At 41.0% G+C, this 23,397-nt stretch overlaps 1 protein-coding gene across 1 annotated transcript in view; it reads right to left on the reverse strand.

Annotated features, from left to right (window-relative positions):
* lmo2 (LIM domain only 2 (rhombotin-like 1)) overlaps window positions 1-7,345 on the reverse strand; it is a 32,996-nt gene extending 25,651 nt beyond the window's left edge. Inside the window, exons 1-2 of the mRNA XM_048545301.2 lie at window positions 7,136-7,345; window positions 6,484-6,730 (exon numbers count right to left, since the gene is read on the reverse strand). Coding sequence (XP_048401258.1) covers window positions 6,484-6,524 — 41 coding nt within the window. The 5' untranslated portion in view covers window positions 6,525-6,730; window positions 7,136-7,345. The remainder of the gene's footprint in view (window positions 1-6,483; window positions 6,731-7,135) is intronic.
* Window positions 7,346-23,397: the final 16,052 nt, after the last annotated feature.

Raw genomic sequence — 23,397 nt, forward strand, 5'->3', positions numbered from 1 at the left:
TCTATCAGTCTGCAGAATTAAAGTTAAAGCCTGTCTAAAAAGGTGGCAAATATCTGATATGTTTGGAAGCAATGGAATTTTCAAACAGAAATAAAATTTGAACTAAAATACCTCAGGAAATCAATATGTTCCTCACTAGAAACCCTGTAATTCCGCAGTGCTGCCAATTTATTATCATATATCAATTGCAACTTGCCAGCAAATTTCTGCAAACAGATTTGATGGAAGAGAAAATGGCCGACTACTATTTGGTTTAAGAAACACCAGTGGCAGTAGCTTAATGGCACCGTACATGCCTCTCAGATCAGAAGGCTGTGTTTTCAAACTCCATTCCAGGCACTTAAAAGCTGAAACTATCAAAAAGCATGGGAAATTGGTGTAGGAGGAGGCTATACAGTCCTTTGAATCTGCTCCGCCATTCCATAAGATCATGGCCAATTATCGACTGCACAACTATTTTCCTGTACTATCCAAATAGTCATAGAGCCAGAGAGTCTTATTGCACAGAAACAGACACGTTGATCCAACTCGTCCATGTTGACCATATATCCCATTCTGACATTGTCCCATTTGACAGCATTTGGTCAACATCCCTCTAAACCCTTCTTGTTCATACACCATCCAGATACCTTTCTAATGTTGTATTGTACCCAACTCCACCACTTCCTCTGTCAGCTTGTTCCAGACATACACCACCCTCTTGTGAAAAAGTTACCTCCCAGGTCCTTTTTAAGTCTTTCCCTCTCACCTTAAACCTATGTGCTCTAGTTTTAGACTCTCCATACTTGAAAAAAGACCTTGGCTATTCACCCTATGCATGCTCCCCATGATTTTAGAAACCTCCATAAGGTCACCCCTCAGCTTCCAACACTCCAGGCAAAAATGCCCCAGCCGATTCAGCCTCTACCTATAACTCAAACCCTCCAGTCCCAGCAACATCCTTGTAAATCTTTTCTGCACCCTGTCAAGTTTAATAACATTCTTCCCATAAAATTCCACCAGAATTGTACGCAGTATTCTAAATGTTGCCTCGCCAATATCCTGTACAGCCACAACATGACATCCCAACTCCTCCACTCAGGATTCTGACCAATGAAGACAAGTGTGCCAAACACCTTCTTCACCATCCTGTCTAACCCTGCTACTCCATTTTCAAGGTACAATGCACTTGCAACACTCCCCAGGGCCCGACCACTAACTTTATAAGTCCTGCCCTGGTTTGCTTTACCAAAATGCAACAAAACCTCATATTTATCTAAATTAAAGTCCACCTGTCACTCTTTGGCCCATTGGCCCATCTGATCAAGGTCCCATTGTACTCTGAGTTAATCTTCTTCACCGTCCACGACACCACCTGTTTTCTTTCACATTCATAACATGTAGAAATCTGTCAATTTCAGTTGTGAATATATCTAACAACCAAATCTCCACAGCCCTCTGAAGCACAGAATTCCAAAGAAGCACCAATCACCTGAGTGAAGAAATTCTTCCTCATCTCAGTCCTTAATGGCCTTTCTCGATTTCTGAGGTTGTGTCCCCTGATTCTAGATGCCCCACAACTCAGGGAAACATCCTTCCTGCATCTACCCTGGTGAGCCAGGTTAAGAATTTTGCATGTTTCAATAAGATCACTTCTCATTCTACTAAACCCTGGAGAAGAAAGGTTAGATCTATTTAATCATTCCAGATAGGACAATCCCTCCATTCCAGGAATTTGTTTGGTGAATATTTATTGTACTTGCTCAATGTTAAGTTTACCTTTCCATAGGTAAGGAGACCAAAGCCTAAGGTGTGGTCTTACCAAGGCTCTAAATGTGTAGTAGGAATCCTGCTCCTACATTCAAATTCTCTGTAACATTTGCCTTCTAAATTGCTTGTTCTAGGTCCAATATTAACTTTCTGTGACTCAAATGCTCGTTAGAAGAGCACTGCAGATATAATGGGCAAAATAGCCTCCTTCTGCACCACAGTATTTCACAGATTCTGTGAACAAGGGCACACCAGTACCTTCTCCAAGTTCAATATTTCCAAACCGCTCACCACTTAACACTCTTATTTCTCTTTTGCTACCAAAGTGGATAACATGGTTTTTCTCTACATTATGTCCCATCTGCCTAATTTTTGTCCACTCACCCAGCTTCTTCAAATCTCCTTGAAGTGTTTTTACATCCTCCTCACAACTCGCGCAGTTTGTGTCATTGCAAACTTGTAAATATTGCATTTATTGTACTTAATCATAGGAATTTATCATGAACACGTGAAAACTGCACACAGTGCTTCAGGTGTGATCAAACTAAATTTTTATATAATTGAAGCAGGACATCACTACTCCTGTACTCAAAACATTTTACAATAAAGACTAACATATCACCAGCCTTCCTAACTGCCTGCTGTATCTTTATGATAGTGTTCAGTGACTTATTGATGAGAACACCCAGACTCCTTTGTACTTTTACATTTTCTAACCTTTTACCATTTAAGAAATACTTTGGAAATACTGAAGAATAGATGCACAAAAACATATTTCACAAGAAATACAAATATAAAAGGGAAAACAATATTTACAATGTGCAAGAGGATGGTGCTGATTAATTCTGATTGATGGAGGATGCACCAGTTAATGATGGCTTACAGTTAGCAGTCAAGCTTTGATTACATTTTAAACTCAGCAGGTTAACTCTGATTGGAAAAGGCATTACCCTGAGGAATTAACCTAAGGATGGCTGTCACTTATTACATTGAGTTAAAAGCAGTGCAAAGTGTGTATTTTTTTCTGCATGTGAAGGATTGGGTCCTGTGTAATATAAAATATAGTCTCCAGTACATGCAAATGCACCATGTGGTGAGCTTGACTGACAATCCATTGTTAATGCAATTCTTTGCAGAGGTAAATGATTCAGTTAACACTGCCCAACCTCATAATCACATCTAATGTTGGACACTGAGTGCACAAGCATGCGATGGTTGGATTGGTCACTACTTGCTTGTCCCTGTTGAGCAACAGATGAAGCTACCTGTCTCATCCTGGTATAATGCAAGCAACAATACTGGTATTTGCCGCCAAAAGCATATTGCTATCAAGCCATTTAAGATGTTTCACAAGACTGGAGGTTCACATCAAATAGCATAATCCTTTGGCTGTTTGCTACAAGTAAGGATCTAACTGTACCCAACAAGCTCATGCTTGCAAAACTCAAAACAAAGTGTCCCAACATTGGATGTGATTCTGCTTTTGGGTAATATGTGCTAATAATCCCAAGTGTGTGAAGAATGACACTGACAATGAGTCAGGTTTACACTTGTACAGGTGCACTTGTGTCAGCTAGATGCTTCATACAAGAACATAAAAACAGGAGCAGGAGTAGGCCATCTGGCCCCTCGAGCCTGCCCCACCATTTAATAAGATCATGGCTGATCTTTTTGAGACTCAGCTCCACTTACTGCCCACTCACCATAACCCCTAATTCCTTTACTGTTCAAAAATTTATCTAGCCTTGCCTTAAAAACATTCAGCAAGGTAGCTTCAACCACTTCACTGGGCAGGGAATCCCACAGATTCACAACCCTTTGGGTAAAGACGTTCCTCCTGACCTCAGTCCTACATCTGCTTCCCTTTATTTTGAGGCTATGCCCCAAAGTCCTAGTTTCACCTGCTAGTGGAAACAACCTCCCTGCCTCCACTTTATCAATTCTCTTCATAATCTGATATGTTTCTATAAGATCTCCCCTATATATCAATCCACAGGACCTTTTTCTCTGTGCATGATATCATGTGTCCCTAAATATAACAGCAAATATAATTCAAGCTTATTTCATTGCGAACATCTGAGGATATAATTTTGTTCCATTACGTTTCAATGATATTTTAAAATTATTCCATGTTAAGATGTTTAAATATGTTAAAGCTTTTTGAAATACCACGCATTATGTACCTCTCATTAAAAGATTACAGTTTTTGATGAGTCACAGCAGATAACCTTTTTCAGTTTAATTCTAGGATTAGTTTAAAATGAGTGAGTATCAGTCAGCATTCTGGATGGAATTATTATGCTCATTTTGACATCACTTTGTAGTGGAGAACGAAACTGTAGCAAGTTTTACCCAAACCAGTACACATATTCAAGGGATCATTTAAAAAGCATTGTTGATGATGAGTGGCAGGAAGGTACTGTTGACATGCAGCATCATTCAGTAAAAAAAAGCTCATTGCAGAAGAACATTTTGGGTTTTGCCAGGATGAGTCAGCGACTGGTCTCATTTCAGCCTTGATCCAAACATTGACAAAAGAGTTGAATTCTGGAGATGAGGTGAGAAAGATTGTTCTTAGCATCAAGCGGCATTTAATTGAGTGTGGCATCAAAAACCTGAGCAAAACTTTAAACAAAAAGAGAATCATGGAAATCTCCCTACTGGGTGGAGTCACACCAAGCACAAAGGAGCTCAAACATTGTTGGAGGTTAATCATCTCCCTCCGAGAGCACTGCTGCAGGAATTCCTTGGGGTTATCTCAGAATACGGGCAAGAAAGTTGAACAAGCTAAAGAAATATTCTTACAAAGAGAAAGCAGATGCTTCAAACACCAAACAACCTCCTTTTGTAACCATTCTATGTGTTTACGAAGAATTTTTCAAGTTCGTTTGTAAGATCATTATAATGTATTTCTTGGTCATAGGCTTTCAAAGAAAATATTTGTTTCATTTTAAGCTGCATAAGGAAACACATTCATTTGCATAGTTCTTTTCATAGCCTCAAAAATTCTGATAGCTGTCAGACACAGAGCCACAATCAACTCAGACATAACCTTATTTAATGGTGAAGCAGACTCCATGTATCAAATCCTGCTCCTATTTCTTATGTGAATTGATCACTGTTGTCACAGAGGGAAGTGCAGGAGCAAAATTTCAACAATAATAAGATAAATGACAAATAATCTTGATATTGGCTGAAGGGACATTAGCCAGAACTCTCCAACATTTCCACAAATCATAGAACAGAATATTGTCACATCCAGCTGACCAGGCCAATGGTCTCTGCTTGAATGTTATATCTGAGGAACAGTGCCTTTAATGATACAGTGCTCCTATTTTGGGGTCATTTAGCTCGGCTGGTTTACAGTGCACTGTGGCACCACGAGAATGGATTCAACTCTCACACCAGCTAAGGTTACCATGAAGACTCTCCTTCTCACCCTCTCCCCTCACCTGAGATTAAATGATCACCAGCCATCTCTCACTCTTCAATGAGAGAGCATCCCAACGGTCTGGGCAGACGATAGTGACTTTAACTTAACTAACTCGACAATGTACTCAAGTGCCAGTCTGGGTTTTGAGCTGAATGGAGTCTGATGCTTCAATTTTCCGATTCCAAAGCAACAGTATTACCCATGAGCCAAGCTTCCTTAAATACTTATACTCACAACTGTGTCTTGAAAATTTCAGTGTAGCAGTTGATGTCCCAAAGGGATCGATAATAGAAAGATGAGTGAGATAGGGGCATTATTATAAGCGATGTACTGTTATTGTAAGATAGAACAATGTTGGTTTAAGGCTACACAATCTTCTTAAATAAACAGACGATGGTTAGAAAGCATTCTTCAATTGGAAGCTCAGCTTAGAAGCACGCAAAATATTTAGTCCTTTTCACATATTGGCATTGAAAATATATTACAGAAACTACGGATTCAAAAGTGCTATTGTGACCACATTTTCCATCATATTTCAGCAATATGCCTAAAAAATGCTTGTTTAAAATGAAAGAAAAATGGCTGGAGGGTTCATTCCCTTGCAGCTGGCTGAAGGGGAAGTTCAACTTAAAATATGAAGAGGTCACGAGAATTCCCCAAAGAGAGAGCGGCTCCAAAATATTAATATTGAAGTGACGGGTCCGCTGATAACGGATAAGTGGCAGATCAAATACACTTTGTGAACTGGGGAGGTTGGGGTTGTTGCGGGGGGCGGCGCGGTGGCGGTTACCGTGAAGAATATCGCTCGCCCTTCACTCGGTTTTTACATGTATTGAGTATGAATCAAACAGTTCCCACAACGCCGTCCTGCTAAAGGGCTAAAAGTTGCTCAGATCAAAAGACATGAGTAAACATGTCCAATAAATCAAAACTGAAATGATGCATGGTACATGACTGTCGCGGAAGAATTGTCTCTGGCGCGTCAATGTAAAGTTTATGAAATAATAAAATGAAAATAAATGCAATCCGTAAGATGTTACCATCTTCAAAACCCCAAGTGGTTAAGATCAGGGGCTTTTCTTTTAGTTGTAAGGCCATTATGTTGTCTCGTAGAAATCAAGAATATCGAGATGATTAGAAATCTCACAATCAGATGGTGTCTCTCTGGTCTGACTGTGTGCACGGACCCATGTTTGAGGAAATTGTTCAATCCTTGATCGGTTTGACTGAATCGAGTGCAATCTCTACACCTTTACAGCGGTTTGCAACGCAAATGAAAACGAGCCGGCAGTTTAACTCACTCTGCATTTTCCAGCGATTTCCTCTCGATTGTTGCTGACATTGGTTCGGGGACGGAGCAGGGTCGCCAACTCTGTCTCTCGCTCTCTCTCTCTCTTGTCTCTGCAAGGCCCTGAAGCTGCTGCTGGCTTTTTTTTATATACTGCGCTGAGCCCAGATCACACGTTTCCTTTTCCTCATCACGACTCGGACAATGCGCGGAAATTCGTGTTCGAGCCGCAGCTTTGAAGCGTCGTCAAGGGACCCTTCCTACAAAACAACACTCATCACTTTTAAAGAGGCAGGAGCCTGCTTGTGTTAAAGGCGCAGGGCAACACCGCTCTGAGAAACAATTGCAGCATTGCAATGACCAAACACTTGATCTATTTTCCTGCACCTATCTTTTCATTAAAATATGCATAATATAACCGCACGTGTTATATACATATTAAGTAAAACAGTAAAACCATTATAAACACAAAGCGTTTATGATAAAGATCCATTTTAATCAATGGTGCATCATGAAGTTCATTAAATTTGACTGCTATAATTTAAAACAATAAAATAATGAATATTATTTCGCACCAGAATATTAGACGTTTATTCGAATAATTTAGAATAATTAAAAATTAGCTTAAGAAGCTAATTGTTTTGAGGTTTTGATAATTAGCTCACGAAGCTTGATCTTGACAATGTGATGGGCTTTGGGAGTTGATACTGCTTTCTGTTCTCAGTCTGGATTACTAGTCCAGTCCCATTACTACTTGGAAGATGTGCAAAGGGCGACAAAATGTACTCTGGGTGGAAAACTTCGACCCCAGTTGACAGAAGACTGCAAGACTCAATAGGGGAGCCAGCATATCAGTGCAAAAGGGAGAGGCATTTGCAACTGTCAGCAGTCAGAGGTGTTCAGTGGGTGATCTCTCAGCCTCCCCCTGAGGGCCTCATTATCACAGCCACCAGTCCTCAACCAAATCACTCCAGATGACATCAGAGAATACTGAAGGCACTGTATGTGACAAAAGTCACCAACTCTGCCAACGTTCTCAATAGTTTGGAGACTTGTGATCCAAAACTAACCAAGTTGTACAGTGACAACGGTGATATCTACCCAGCAATGTGGAAAACTGTCTAGGTGTATCCTGTTCACAAATTGCTGGACAAATCCAACCTGGCCATTCATTCTACTCTCATGCAACAGCAAAGTCATAGAAAGTGTAATTGAGAGTGAAGCAGCACTTACACGGCAATACTCATTCATGTTCAATAATGCTTATTCATTTGGTTAGTTTGGCTTCTGCCTGGGTCACTCAGCTTCAGTCCTCATTACAATCTTTGTCCAAACACAGAAAGATCACTAAACTCAAGGTGAGGTGAGATTGACTGCCATTGACATCAAGGCTGTATGTGATTGAGTCTGGTATCAAGGAGCTTGAGAAAAGTTGGCCAATGGGAGTCAGGAGCAAAATTCTTGACTGCTGGATTCAGCACAAAGGAAAATTCTTTGAGTTGCAGGGTGTCAGTCATCTCTGTGTCAGGATGTCACTGCAGAAGTTCATCAGAGTAAAGTGTTTGGCCAAATCATCTTCAGTTGTTTCAGCAGTGACTTTGCCTCCATTGTAAAGTCAGAAATGGGGCTGCACTGGAAGATTACACAATGTTCTGTATCATTTATGTCTTCTTGTATACTGAAGCAGTCTGTGTCCAAACGCAGCAAGACCTGGGTAGCTTGGATTGATAAGTAGCAAATAACATTCAAGTCACACAAGTGCCAAGCAATAACTATTTACCACTGGAGAGATTTCAGAACCCTGAGGCCTGGAGGGATCTGAGTGTCCTGGTACATGAATCAGAAAATTTGTACACAAGCACAGCAAGTGCTTAGGAAGGCACATGGATTGGTGCTATTGATTGCAATGTGAATAGAAAATATAAAATTAAAGATGATTTGCTACTTTGGACTTTGGTGAGACCACATAGAGAGTGCTGAGTGCAGATTTGTCCTTAGTTAAGAATAGGCATAATTGCATCAGAAGCAGTTCAGAGGAAGTTCACTTGATTGATTTCATGGAATGGAATGCCTTATGAGGACCAGTTGGACAGGCTGGGTCTGTATGTATCCTTTGGAGGTTAGAAGAATGATGATCTTACTGAAACATACAAGATCCTGACAGGACTTGACGAAGGGAGTGCTAAATTGATGTCTCCCTCCATGGGAGAGCTGGGTGACATTGTTTAAAAATAAAGCTGCCATTTAAAGTGTAAATGAGAAGTTTTTTTCCTCTCGCAGAGGGTCTGTGGAATGAACTTCTGGCCAGAGTGGTGGAGTAGAGGTAGAGGTAGATAGATTTTTGGCAGACATGGGATTCAAAAGGAACTGAGGCCACAATCAAATCAACCCATGATTTGAATGAATGGGGGAGGAGGCTCAACAGGCTGAATGGCTTTCTACTGCTCCTAGGTTGAATATGGATCGCTTCAATCAACCTGGGGAAGTTGGAGTTAACCACTGATCAGAGACCGAATTGGACTAGCTATGTGAATACCATGGCTACCAAGTCAGAGGCTGAAAGGTCTGAGAGAGTAAGTCATCTTTTGGTCTCTGCATGTCCTATCCATCATATACAAGGCACAACTCAGAAGTGTGACACACTAATCTTTAATTGCCTGGATGAGCAAAGCCCCAATAACAACATTCAAGAATCTCAACACTATCCTGGACACAGCAGCCTGGTGGGCACTCCACCCAACATCTTCAACATTAACACCACCGTAGAGTCATAGAGCTGTACAGCATGGCAATAGATCCTCCAGTGCCATGTTTGCCAGCCAGATATCTGAAACAGATTAGTCCCGTTTGCTAGTATTTGGCCCATATCCCTCTAAACCCTTCCTATTCATGTACCCATCCAAATGCCTTTCAAATGTTCTAACTGTCCCGGCCTCTACCACATCCTCTGGTAGCCCATTCCATACACACATCACGCTCTGTGTGCAAAAGTGCCCCTGAGGTCCCTTTTAAATCTTTCCCTTCTCACCTTAAATCTATTCCCTCTTGTTTGAGACTCCTGTATCCTGGGAGAAAGGCCTTGTGTATTCACCCTATCCATGCCCCTCACCATTGTATAAACCTCTATGAGGTTACCCCTCAGCCTCTGATGCTTAAGGGAAAATCAGGCCCAGCCCCCTCAGCCCCTCCCTATAACTCAAACCCTCCAATCCCAGCAACATCCTTGTAAATCTTTTCTGAGCTCTTTCAGGTTTCACAACATCCTTCCTGTAGCAAGGAGACCAGATTTGAACACAGTATTCTAAAAGTGACATCACCAATGTCTTGTACAGACACAACATAACATTCCAATTCCATACTCAACGTTCTGACCAAGGAAGCTAAGCGTAGCATATGCCGTCTTCATCACCCTGTCCACCTCCAACTTCACTTTCAAGGCACTGTGCACCTGCACCATTCGGTCTCTTTATGTTCAGCAACACTCCTAAAAACCTTATCATTAATTGTATATGTCCTGCTCCGATTTGCCTTACCAAAATGCAGCACCTCACATTTATCTAAATTAAACTCCATCTGCCACTCATTGGCCTGTCTTATTGAAGTCCCATTGTACATCTCCAATGCACACTGGCAGTGTGTACCATTTACAACTTGCACTGCAGTAAACCACCAATCTTCCTTTAACAGCATGTTCCAAACTAAGTATCACTATTACTTCGAAGGACAAGGGCATTAGGTGAATAGGAACACCACCACCTTCAAGTTCCCTGACAAGTCATGAATGAACCATTTTGTTATCCTTTACTATCGAAGGATCAAGATCCCAGAGCTCTGGTCCCAGCAATACTCGGGGTATATTTCCATAAAGCAGACTTCAGTGGTTCAAGAAAAAAGGTCACCACCATCTTCTCAAGCACAATTAGGCATGGGCAACAAATGTAGGCTTTTCCAGTGATGCACACATGCCATGAATGAATAAAAAGTAACGACGATCTCATGTAAGTAACCAATCATCTAGACACCAAGTCGGACAGGAGATCTAGTTTAATCTGAATCCTGATTATGTTAGTGGGTCTCCATTTACAAGTAAACATGATATTGAGATGGTCAGCAGAGATAATGGGAACTGCAGATGCTGGAGAATCCGAGATAACAAAGTGTGGAGCTGGATGAACACAGCAGGCCAAGCAGCATCTCAGGAGCACAAAAGCTGACGTTTTCAAGCCTTCATCAGAGAGTGGAATGGGGAGAAGGTTCTGAAATAAATAGAGAGAGAGGAGGAGGTGGACCGAAGATGGATTCAAGAGAGTTGTAGTGGGAGAGCGATTCCCTGGGATTGGTCTGGAGGGAGGAGGATAACTTCTTCAGGTTAAGCATCCCTGGAAGAGGCTTCACAGTGAGGTTAAAACTGTGATCAGAGATAATGGGAACTGCTCTGATGAAGGGTCTAGGCCCGAAACGTCAGCTTTTGTGCTCCTGAGATGCTGCTTGGCCTGCTGTGTTCATCTAGCTTCACACTTTGTTATCTTGGATTCTCCAGCATCTGCAGTTCCCATTATCTCTGATCACAATTTTAACCTCACTTTGAAGCCTCTTCCAGGGATGCCTAACTTGAAGAAGTTACCCTCCTCCCCCCCGACCAACCTCAGGGAATCTCTCTCCCATTGCAACTCTCTTGTATCCATCTTCGGTCCGCCTTCCCCTCTCTCCCTATTTATTTCAGAACCCTCCCCCCATCCCCCTCTCTGATGAAGGGTCTCGGCCTGAAACGTCAACATTTGTGCTCCTGAGATGCTGCTTAGCCTGCTGTGTTCATAGAGATGGGCATGTAATGATATACATTTGTAATACACAGCAAAGAGGGGTGTCAGATAGCTCTGTTGTTACAATCAGATCTGTGGTGAGGTTACCCAATTTGTAACAGTTTCAGACAAGGCACCTCAAATTGTAAAATTCCCAGATGAGGAGGAATGAACCACCTCCTCTGGTTTGGTCACCCATTCCCTCCGTTGGTTTCAATGATGTTCATTTAAAAATAAAGATCCTTTCCCTTGTGAATGCCTTTCTCCCAGACCGAGATAAACCTGGGTTTTCTAAAAAAATGTTTAAATTAAACAGGCTCCCTTGATGTACAAAAAGAGTGGGTTTATTGCTTACTGCATGTGAAAAGAAGTAGTAACACAACACACATAGACACAGAGTAGAGCTAAGAGGTGAGACCAAAAAGATAGAACTATAAAATGTATAAATCAGTCATTGAACTGTTCACGAAGAGCACATAAGATAATGTTGCTGCCATTATTAGATAACATCCATAGTGTTGACTTTGGTAGCTTTGCAGGTTGGAAGACATTATGTTGTGCGGATTCTTTTCCAGCATTCAGCGTTGACTGTTCTTTCCCTTTGTTAACGACAGTACAAGGGTGTTGAAAATGACTGTTCTCTAAGCTGTGGCCCTCACAGTTATAGTGATCACACATTAGGCCATCTGGTCAAAAACACATACAGGTTAGTGTCGCAGTCAGTTCTTTTGTATATTCACAGAGGGTAAAACGGACATGTTGACAGAGGTGTCTTTTTGCTGAAGGGGGTAGTAGTCAGCCCCATTGTTAACTCTTCCTGTTGAATTTCTCTGTTTGCAGTTTTCCCGACACTTTACAGGTGCAATATTCTCTGGGTTTCACACAAGACTTTGCTTAACAGTCACTGTATTTACAAATCGTTTTTCTTCTGCTAGAAAAAGGGTTTTAAGAATCAAAAGTTAAAAAATGTCTATCAATACTTTGAAGCACTGATCTATCATCGTAACAGTGTCAAAGAATCACAGAATTGTTATAGTGTGGAAGGAGGCCATTCAGTCTGTCCTAAATATGGCAGCTTTCTGAATTAGCATTTCACGTCATGTCATTTTCCTGGCTTCCTCCAATAACCCAACACATTTCTTCCTTTTCAGAAAACTCTAATTCTCCTTAGTTCAATGAGTTATTTACCTGTTAAGTAATGTTGGATACATGCTGATTTTATTTTGTTTTTAAAGTAGGATTCATAAAACCTGAAAGTTTGTACAGTGATCAGTTTCTAAAGTTATTTGATCTCTCTAGAGATCACAACATAACCAATGTAAAAGCAACAGAATCCGATTACCTTTCTTATTAACCTTCGATTGAAATGGAAACAAGGAGAATATTAATTAAGGAGCAAGGTGCCTCGATCAAGAATCTTTCAGCTCTGCTTTAATCATCGTGAGTAATCAGTGGGACAAAGTTAGCTTCTTTTGAGCTTTTTTAAGTTTTCATAAGAGTACTGTTGGAGTTCTTTTACCGAGAGGATCCTTCTGGCTTTTTGGATCAAACATTTTAAGTTTTAGCAGAACCACAAGTTGACCTGCTTTATAGTTTTTTCAGGTTGGCTACCCAACAATAAGAGAGCCCAAATTATTTGAAGCATTTTGCTGATAGATATACGGTGCCATGGAAATTAATGTTCTTTTATTGTTTTTTGGTTATTGTTCCAGGTGGTAATCTTGAATTACAAAGTTGCACAGGACAATTTGACTGTTAAACTAAACTTTTGAGATACTGAACACACTAATTGGTTTGTATTTGTATTCTGCCAAATGACTGATATAGATATCTACATCATTCAATACTGGAACATAAGAGGAGGAGGTGGTGAGTTTTCTTTCTAGTTGAAGTGAAACTTGCAAAATCTAACCTCGAAGTATAAATAATGCAGTTGTAACAGCTGCCAGCTGTGGCTCAGTTCTGCCTGTGAGCCAGAAAGTCATGGACTCTTGTCCCTCTCCAAAAACTAACACTTCAGTCCTGGGCAGCCTGCATTAAGAGGAGGTGTTATCTTTTTGTTGAAACATTAATCTCAGAGATGGTTGTAAAGGATCTTGAGCTGGTATATCAAGAGGAACAGAGGTATCGTACCGATGTCCTGACTTGATATCTCCCTCATCCAGCACTCAAAGTCAGAAACATTAGGAGCAAGAATACATTCTTTGATTCATTGAGTCTGATTTGCCATTCAAAAAGATCATGGCTGATCTGATTGGAGCCTTGATTTCACTTTCTTCCCTGGTCCCCATCCTGCTTGACATGCTCATCAATCAAATACCTGTCAAACTCTGCCTTGAACATTTTCAATAACTGAGCATCCACTGCTCTCTTTGGAAGGGGATTCCAAAGATTTATGAAATTCCAAGAGAAGAATTTTTTCTACCTCAAATGGGAGAATTCTTTTATAAACTGTGTTCCATTGTTTGATCTTAACTATCATTCAATTACTTATCAAAATCTCTTTGCATCCTCCTGACAATTTGCATTCTAACTTATCTCCATATCAGTCACAAATTTGGTGGCATAATTATTGACATAGATTGTAAATACTTGAGGCCCAAGATTCCTGCAGCGCTCCATTAGTTGCACTTTGCCAAAATGAAAATAACCCATTTCTCCTGACTAAGTGGGGAGGCCCTCCTCCAGCCCAAAGAGTCAGCAGCAAGAAGGAAGTTTGGCCGTAAGGTCTCAACAGTCGAAATGGCACAAGTGGACAGGCCAGATCTACAAGTCATGCCTGGATTCCACATCTCAGAGTGTTGGAATAGGCAGGCATGACTTGGAGGGAATATCTCACCACCCAGAAAGGAGGGGAAACACAGATATGGGAGAAAGGGCTCAAGGGTCTCGATGGCACGCCTATAGGAAGGAAATATCCCTATAGCCCTTGGCTGGGATGGGACCTGATGTGGAAAGAGGCCCTTTGAGGGAAGACCTCAACTATGGCAATAGGAGGACTGCTCCTGGCCAAATCTGCCCATGTAAAGTTGCAGACAGATCTAGATGAGTGGAAGGTTGTCAACAAGGCCATGTGGAGATTTTAAGGGCTACCCCTGCTGGAGTTTGACTATAAAGTCCTGCTCTCTATGCCCTGCACATTAGCCATTCTAACCATGCTAGCTCATCACCACTAACACCAAGACCTCTTAGGTTGTACAGTAATCCTTTATGTGGTATCTTCTTGAATGCCTTTTAGAAATCCAAATGCATAGGATTCACAGGTTCCCCTCTATCTTGCCCTTTTTGTTACATTATCAAAACTGGCTGATAAATTGGCCAAACAGTTTTCATAACGTTTCACAAACAAACATTTTGACTCTGCTTCGCTGTATTATGATTTTGAAAATGTCCTGTCACTATTTCCTTCATATATATTCCAACTTTTTGAATGACAGATGTTAACTTAATTGGCCTATGGTTTCCTACCTTTTCTGTCTGGAATTGTAATATTCCATTTGCACTTTCCAAATAACTGGTACACTTCCAAAATCTGGCAAATTTTGGAAGATTACAAGCAATGCTATCTCCATAGCCATTTCATTGAACCTGGGAGACTGCAGGCCTTCAGGTCCAGATAATTTGTCGCCTTTAATCCTGCTAATTTTCCTTGTTCTTATTTTCTGGGATCATGATTATATTAAATTCATTTCTCCACCTTTCTCCCCTGCTTTTCTATCATTCTTGAGATGCTTTTAACATCTTCTACTGTGAAGACATATGCTAAATATACCGTTATTGTTTTTAGTATTTTCTTGTTTTCCATTATTATATCCCCAGTCACACCCTCCGATGCTCATTTTAGTTTATTAAAGCTTTTGAAGTCGATTGCTCATTTCCTTTCAAACTTCAATTTCTTCATTTGTGCTTTTAATCATCTATTTCAGTCTTGGTGTGCTAATGACCAACGGAACAGAATGTAAACCATATGGGCCAACTGCAATGTACAGGCCAATAAGAAGCATCCTAGCAGCAGGTTCCATAATGAATAATCTCATATAACGTTGCCCAGTTTAGTCATGGAGTCATACTGTTGTACAGCATGGAAACAGACCCTTCAATCCAACACGCCCAAGCTGACCCAGATATCCTAAATTAATCTAGTCCCATTTGCCAGCATTTTGCTCATATCCCTCGAAACTCTTCGATTCATTGTGTAACTTTGATTCAATATCGGCATATTAGGGGCCATGAAATGTGTGGAGCATCACAGGATTTGGTTTAACATGTTTGCTGAACTTGCTGACACCATTTTGGTGGAACCTTTCCCATTCTCCAACCTGTCGTATCTGGCCATGTTCACCATGGCTTGATGTTTGCACAAGTGTCCTCACCCACCAAGCCTCAGACCTCCTGTCAGGGATGCTGCCCACATCCAGCAGCACCATAGATGCCCACCGGACAGCATCTCCTGTAGCTCACATCCCTGCTGACTGTCACGTCTCCTGGGACTTGCCAGGGCATGACCAAGTTTGGCAGCTTGCCCTTTTCCTCCCCATCAGTGGGCAGGTGGACTGTCGCTTGCACTAAAGGAACAATGCAGGGAGCTCCAGTCAGCCCAGTGCGTCCATCATCTTCCAACCACACCACCCTCCAAGATGAGGGAGTGAAACCACAACCAGCCAAGAGGAGCAGCCCCACTACACATTAGGCAAGTGGTCTCTGGAGGCAATGGTAGCAGCAAGGTGACTGCAGACCTCTGTCCTCTCTGTAAGAAGATGTCACCAGGCTTTGGCCACATGCAGCAGGTCTGGAGCTGATGCACAAAGACCTCCTGACCCTGGCCATGCCACCCCAGCCTCTGCTCGCAGAGTATCCACTAAAAGAGATACTGCACGTAGCAAGTAATATTTGTTTCCACATTTTCAAATTTAGTTTGTTTTAGCAGTTACTTCATTTACTCATGGAGAAATTTAGCTATTAAAGATATTACACTTTAGCTTACAGGGAACTGGTATAACATTTTAATGTTTTTATTAGGTTAAAGAGGGCCCGAGGGAACCTAAGATAACAAGGTGTAGAGCTGGATGAACACTGCAGGCCAGTCAGCATCAAAGGAGCAGGAAGGCTGACGTTTTGGGCCTGCTGTGTTCATCCTGCTCTACACCATGTTATCTCAATTCTCCAGCATCTGCAGTTCCTACTATCTCTGAAGGAACCTCACACTAGTTGTATGAAATGCTTCACTTAAAGACACTTCATCAGAAGTTATGATTTTCAGCCACTTAGCTACAATTTTAAGTGAGGAATTCTTGTACATTGTTATCTGTAACTGCAAGCTGTAGTCCAAGTTGTTGAAAAAACATGTTTGAGCTTTTTCACATAAACTGAATGCATGTTATTCAATCTGTGTTACTCTCTGATAACACAACAAAACACAACATACTACGAACCAAGGAAATTGTACATGCCTGAATACTGTAAGAAAGGGCTTCAGACAAGAATAAAACAGTGCAGAAGTTACGTCTGCAATGAGACCCCAGAAATAAAGGTCACGACTGGAACAATGAGTTTGAGATTTGCAATTTTAAATACGCTTCAGCCACAGCTGAAAAGAACATAGGATGGAATTTTAAAACACCAACCACTTGACATCAACGGCATTTGCAAAGGATAGGGAACATGAGAAAGATGCCGACCAAATTTCCTTGAAAATGAATTGAAAAGTCACAAACATCCAAATTCAAGCATTTCAAACAAAGGATGAAGTTTTTTTTAAGATTTAGCTGCTGTACAACCAGATATGCCGGCAGTGAACGTGAAGATAGCCTTTGGAAATAAAGGTTGGGACAGAGTCAACACTTCAGGCATGTCTGGACCACAGAGTTAAGCCATGCTGGTGAATAGCTTCAAAGTAAGCAGTAGAATTCTGCATCTAGAGCCAATGTTTTATAGGCAACAGCCACAAAAATCAATTGATCAGTTTGTCAGTCCTGAGGAGGGCAACGGACGATTTTTCAGTGGGTGAGCTGTTTGAGTGGATAATGAAACAAGATGCAGCTTCAACTCCATTGAAGCTTTCCAACATGACCATTTGGAGATAAAACAAGGTTATAACATCAACACATTAGTTAAAGATAACCAAAAATATAAATTCATTGTAGTCAGTCAACGACATCTGCAAGCATGAGGTACAGTAACAGATTTGATGCAGTAGCCAGGATACAGAAAGCAAACAAGCTGTGAGCAAAATACACTCTGTTCCACTTAATATGAAGCTGTCCTGCATTGCTAGATCTTCGCAAGTCACAGGATGCAACAGGACAATGGTCTTGCCTATACAAGAACATTGGTTCCAGAGATGGAATCAGAAGCGGAATTGGGACAGAAACAAAGCAAGTGCATGTTTAGCATGCTGGCCCCAACAACAGGAAATGCAGTAGAAGCTTGCAAAAGCACAAGTGTGTGCATGATGTTTATAGGAAGATTGACTAGGATAGAAGACAAACAGGCTTTTCAAATTGCAAATGTGATGCAATGTGTGGACAAGTCAAACAGTTAGAAGCTTTTGACTTGATTAATATGAAATGTCTGAAGAAATTTAGCAAACACGCACTCAAGACGGAAACTGACAGGACTCTAATAGATATATATCCAGACTGTTCAAAGTTGATTATACAACCGACAATAGCAAAATTCATCCATCCTTTGCATTGGTATATTGATGCTAAAGTGCAGCTGTGGCAGTAATCCATAAGCATTCAATCGAGAGGACATATGTGGGCCAGCGGTAGCAGGGTGACAGGCATGCACAGATCTCAATATTGTTACTGTTGCCAAGATCATCAAGATGCCAATTCCAGCAGGAGAGTTCAGTCCTTGAGTCAGTCCAGACTTGGAAAAATTGTACCCAGGAAGATTTGATGACAACAAAGGATAAATTCCGTGAATTGACTTTCCCAAAAGCACAGTAGTCAGGTACAAGAAAAGCACAAGAATGAGCTGTATGAAATGGAATGTATTTGTCATGCAAATCCACACACCGACTGGTGCGGTTCTATTATGAGCGTACGAACAAAAAGTGGCAGAATCTGGGTACGTTTGGACCCACGATGATGAAATCTTTCTCTTAAAAGGTGCCTACACACACAATTACAAAATTAGAGGAACTGAATTCACATGAATGAAACTATTTTCCAAGATGCAAAATCAGGGGAAAATGAAAATGGTGCATAATGAAATGCAAATGCAGAACTACCAATTCTGGGTGAAGGATAGAAGGTGAGAGTCATGCATCCTTTCCAGAGATATCTAAAATGTGCAGTGAGCCTAAATCCAACACTGTCACAACACTGAATAAAACAACATTCAGAATAAACAGAAGGCAACTCAGGGAACTAAAATATTCCAATTGTGTACGAACCATACATAAAAATTAAGCTTGTGAGTAAAATCAGCAGGACTCCAAAATACCTACAAGTTGAGAGCATCCAAGTATGCAGCCCAAATCTTTGGGAGGTTACACCATAAGATCCGAAAAGATTATCCAACAACCCATACTTTAGATCGAGTTGAAACTCTTAAACTCCTTTACTACTGTATAACTGCCTTATGTACAAGTATTTTCGCACTTAGTGACTGTAGTTTATTTTGTGTAAAGATGGTATGCTATAACAGTGCTTTAAGAGTTATGCCACTTTAAGAGCTGCCTATGTGAATGAGACAAGGATCTGAATGCAATTACATGTACGGTCCAGCAAGGAGCCTGCTAGAAGGAGTTGCAGACTCTTTATCTGTAACTGCAAATTGGGTCGATACTGTTAAGAATCCATTCAACTCAATCTGTGTTATTTACCAATAATATTAATCAAACACAAAACAGATTGAGTTAGCTAATCTTAAGACCAGAAGACCATATGACCATATGATCTGAGCTAAAACGGTGGTGTGATGTTTCAAATTTTCCTCAATATATCTAAACTAAAGATCACAATAACTTCCAATGCTTCTAACGCGGAGGCATCTGACATAGATAATTTTTTATTTGGCAAGTGCACATAAATGTTAGGGGATTTAAGTTTATCTCTCCTTAGTCAGGTTACTAGTTTTGTTGTTATGTCATATTTTAAAGGATATTTAGGATGCACAACTTTATGGAACAGATGTGGCTACAACCTGAAAACTTTTCAAAGTATTCTTTTATTTACATTGTTCTGATCTTATTGATTCTAGTAAAGCACAAAGGTCTAAGCTCTTAGTATTTTTACAAAAACTCATGCAATCATGACAAAATCATTAACATAGCTTCCTTTGTTACCTGCTCAAGTATTAGATTCATATTCTACACTATCGTGTCCACACAAGTTGGGCCAAAATTGAAAAACAGCGCTGTAAGCATTTGTAAGACAAGCAAGAATTCAGGCTAGACAAACAGAAGGCTGGAAGAACACAGCAAGCCAGGCAGTGTCTGGAGGAAAGGAGAAGTCAACGTTTCGAGTATGACCCTTCCTCACGACTGGATGTGGGGGTAGGTGGAGCTGCAGATAAAGAGAGGGGGGGATGGGGTAGAAGAATGGTGGTCATATGTGGAAACTGATAGTAGATATGACCTGGTTGGTTGTTGAATCTGGTTGGTAATAGGAAGAGAGGGTTAGAAAGTGGAATGGAAGGGAGGGGACAAGACTGGAAGGGGTGCCGGGGGGGACGGGAGGGAACGTTATTTGAAATTGGAGAACTCAATGATGAGTCCCCTAGGCTGTATGGTGCCCAGACGGAAGATGCTGTTTTTCAAATTTATGTTATGAGTCACTGTGAGACTGAAGGAGGCTGAGGATGGACATGTCAGAGAAGGGGTGGGGCAGGGAGTTGAAATGGGCAGTGACCAGGTGGTTAGGTTGGCCATTATGGGCCAGGTGGAAATGCTCGGTGAAATCGTCATCTAGCCTACATTTAGTATCATCGGTGTAGAGAAGACCATATCGGGAGCATTGGATTCAATAGACTAGGTTGGAGGAAATGCAAGTGAAGCTCTGTCTCACTTGGAAGGACTGTTTAGGGACCTGAACGGAGGCGAGGGAGGTGGTGTGTGAGCAAGTGTTGCATCTTGTATGGTTACAGGGGAAGGAACCAGGCAGGTTGGGGTAGTTGGGGGTTGTGACGCGAACTAACAAGTGGCGAAGGGAATGGTCCTTGCGGAAGGTATAGATGGGTGGGGAGTTCAAGATGTTCCAGGTGGTGGGGTCTGATTGGAGTTGGCGGAAGTGTTTGAGGATGATACTTTGGATGCTGAGGCTGGTGGCTGGAAAGCGAGGACAAAGGGGACACTATCTTTCTTATGCTCGAGGGGGGGGGAATAGTTAAGAGCTGTGGAGTGGGGAATGGAGGAGACGTGGCGGAGGGCTGTCTGGATGACAACTGGAGAAAAAGTGTTGTTTGAAAAAGGTGGACATCTGGGATGCTTGCGGGTTCAGGCATTCAGAATTCAGGCATTCAACAGAGAGAATTATGACGGGTGAAGAGTTAGAATTGTTGAAGCAAAGTGGGAGAGGAAGCTTGAGGATGTGGTGCATTTAGATTGCCAGAAAACATTTGACATGGTGCCACATCAAAGTTTATTACATTAAATACACTGTAGGAGGTAAAAGTTTAGCATTAGCCATGATTGTATTGAATTACAGACTAGGCTTGGAGGCTTTAATGCCTTACTCCTGCTCCAAATTCACACCTTTCTAAGTGGGGTTGGGGAAAGTGAAGCTAGAAGAAACAGAATCAAATAATTCAAATTAGACCATCGTCACTGCACCAACAGCTTCCACTTATTTTACACACCATTTACATACTTCAGAGGACTATATCAAACAAAGATGAGTTCTGAGCCACCTCAAAAATCTTGACAAAAATATAGATCAAAGAGACTTATTTTGGAAGCTATCATAAAGGAGGAGAGAAAGTTTGAGTGGCAAATAGGCATAGGGAAAGTGGCAACTGCACAGCGAATTTATGATCATTTTGTAGTTCAGTGAAGAAATAACTGGTTTTCCTGCGTTGCGAGATAAAAACATCCCACGCCGAATGTCAGCAAAGTGTGAAGCTGGATGAACACAGCAGGCCAAGCAGCATCTTAGGAGCACAAAAGCTGACGTTTCGCTTTTTTAGAAGCAATATTCTTCCTAAGCTAGGGCTTTCCTGTTTTCCTGGAATTCAATAAAAGTTATTAGCCCTTAATCAAATAATTCTTTACAATGGAAAAGGCTTAAAAGTCAGAAAGTTTCTTATTCTAGATGAAGAATGTAACCTAAATAATTCCAACCTCTTGGTCAGTCTTTGAGATAGAAACTTTGCTCTGAATTAGTTGCATAAAATCATTTCCGATGAGATAAAACAACAATATCTTTGTTAAATTCATAACTTAAAACTTAAGTTTATGGATGTAGTGAAAAGGGAAAGTTGCTCATTTGGGTCCCAAAAGAAAAGCAATTGTTAATTGCCACTGCCAGTCAGAAAATTTTACAGCAGTTTATTAAACTTCTGTAATTTTTAGAACACTTCCTATTTTTAAATAGATTTCTACTGCTCAATTTTTTGTTTTCTCTCTCTGAGAAGGTTACTGGTTGACATTGATAGTTTCTAGTACAGTGACTGATGATTAATGAGTTGTTGACAGGAGAAATCCTGCTGCCAATGGAACAAATGTGTAACTAACTATCTGACTGCTCCCCACCCCCAGTTTATATGCAAGAGCACACTGGAAGTTCCTGTAAATTTAACCTTCACATGCTCAGTTGGCTTACATTGGTAAGTTGAAATCATCTGGAAAAAATACTACTGTGGCTATACATGTTGATTTTCCAATGATGATATCATTCACTTTCAGACACGACTTTTGCTGTCTGAAGCACTACATAAAGAGTGAGGTACTGGGTAACGCTGATATCTTCAGGGTTGTATCCCAGCAGCAGCCATGGTTTTCATAAGTGTTGAAAATAAATAGATTTGGTGTAGATGGGGGCTGGGGAGATAGATAAACTAACTGAATCGATAGTTAATTTCTTAGTTAGTGAGTGAAACAATCTTCTTTCTTGTCCTAAATGACCCCACAACAGCCTGTGAAATATTGATAAATGCATGCAGTTTGAGTTAACAAATGTTGCCAAATAAATGACAATTTTTGACAATGTTTTCATAAATTGTACATGAACATAAATCAAAGAATACAAATGTTTTTGACAAAACTCTCCTAGATATATTTACAGCCTTCCTTCTGATGAGAAAACGGTTTCTGTGGTGGAGGTGAATTTTATGTCAAGCATCATCTCATGTGATTCACATGTCCCACTTTGGTATGACAGTTTTTGCCACATATGCCAAAGAGGAAGACAGTGAGCTGAGCAGGTACATAATTTGCTAGCCTCTACTTTCTCTTGGCCTTTCTTGTTTTGGATTTTTTTTTCTGCTTGCCACTTCCATTGACCTTCCAAACAGTCAAATCCCAGAGATTACAGTCAACAGTGAGTGTCCCCCAGTTGTCAGTGTCAACATTTACCATCTTCATGTCTTATTTACAGGGGACCTTGAGCAGAAATACTCATGCGCAGGAGGTTACGATCAAGTGACTAGTTCATCATACAGAAGATCTTTTGAGTATCCGGTTATCATTCATCCAATGAATGTGGAAGGGCTGGCACTGATATCATTGGCTTGGGAATGTGTACATGCATGCATGTTCCACGATATTTGAGGTGGCAACACTGTCCTGCCAAGAAATGCTAGGAATAGTTGCTCAGCCTTTTTTTCTGCCTAGCATGTGCTATCCAGGTGTCACTGCTGAGGACTCAAGTTTAGTTGCCTCACTATTTGGTGTCCGCTGTCAGGTTGCTTTTGGTCTGCACTGACTTAGTCAGCTTCAGTAAAACAATTGCCGCTTTTGCAATACAAGTTTTGAGATTGGCTTAAGGGACAAATTGCTACTGATTGTAAATCCTAGATATGTGAAAGCATCAATCACCAGTGTCATGTTATCAATGCTGAGTGATTGCAGTATGGCAACATTGGACCATGATATTAGCCTTCCTAATGCTAACGGTCAAACCAAAATCTTTACAAGCAGAAGTCAATTTGTCCATTTTCTTATGCAGGTGCTCCACAGT

This window comes from Stegostoma tigrinum, chromosome 17 (assembly GCF_030684315.1).
Source record: "Stegostoma tigrinum isolate sSteTig4 chromosome 17, sSteTig4.hap1, whole genome shotgun sequence".
NCBI classification, from domain to species: Eukaryota; Metazoa; Chordata; class Chondrichthyes; order Orectolobiformes; family Stegostomatidae; genus Stegostoma; species Stegostoma tigrinum.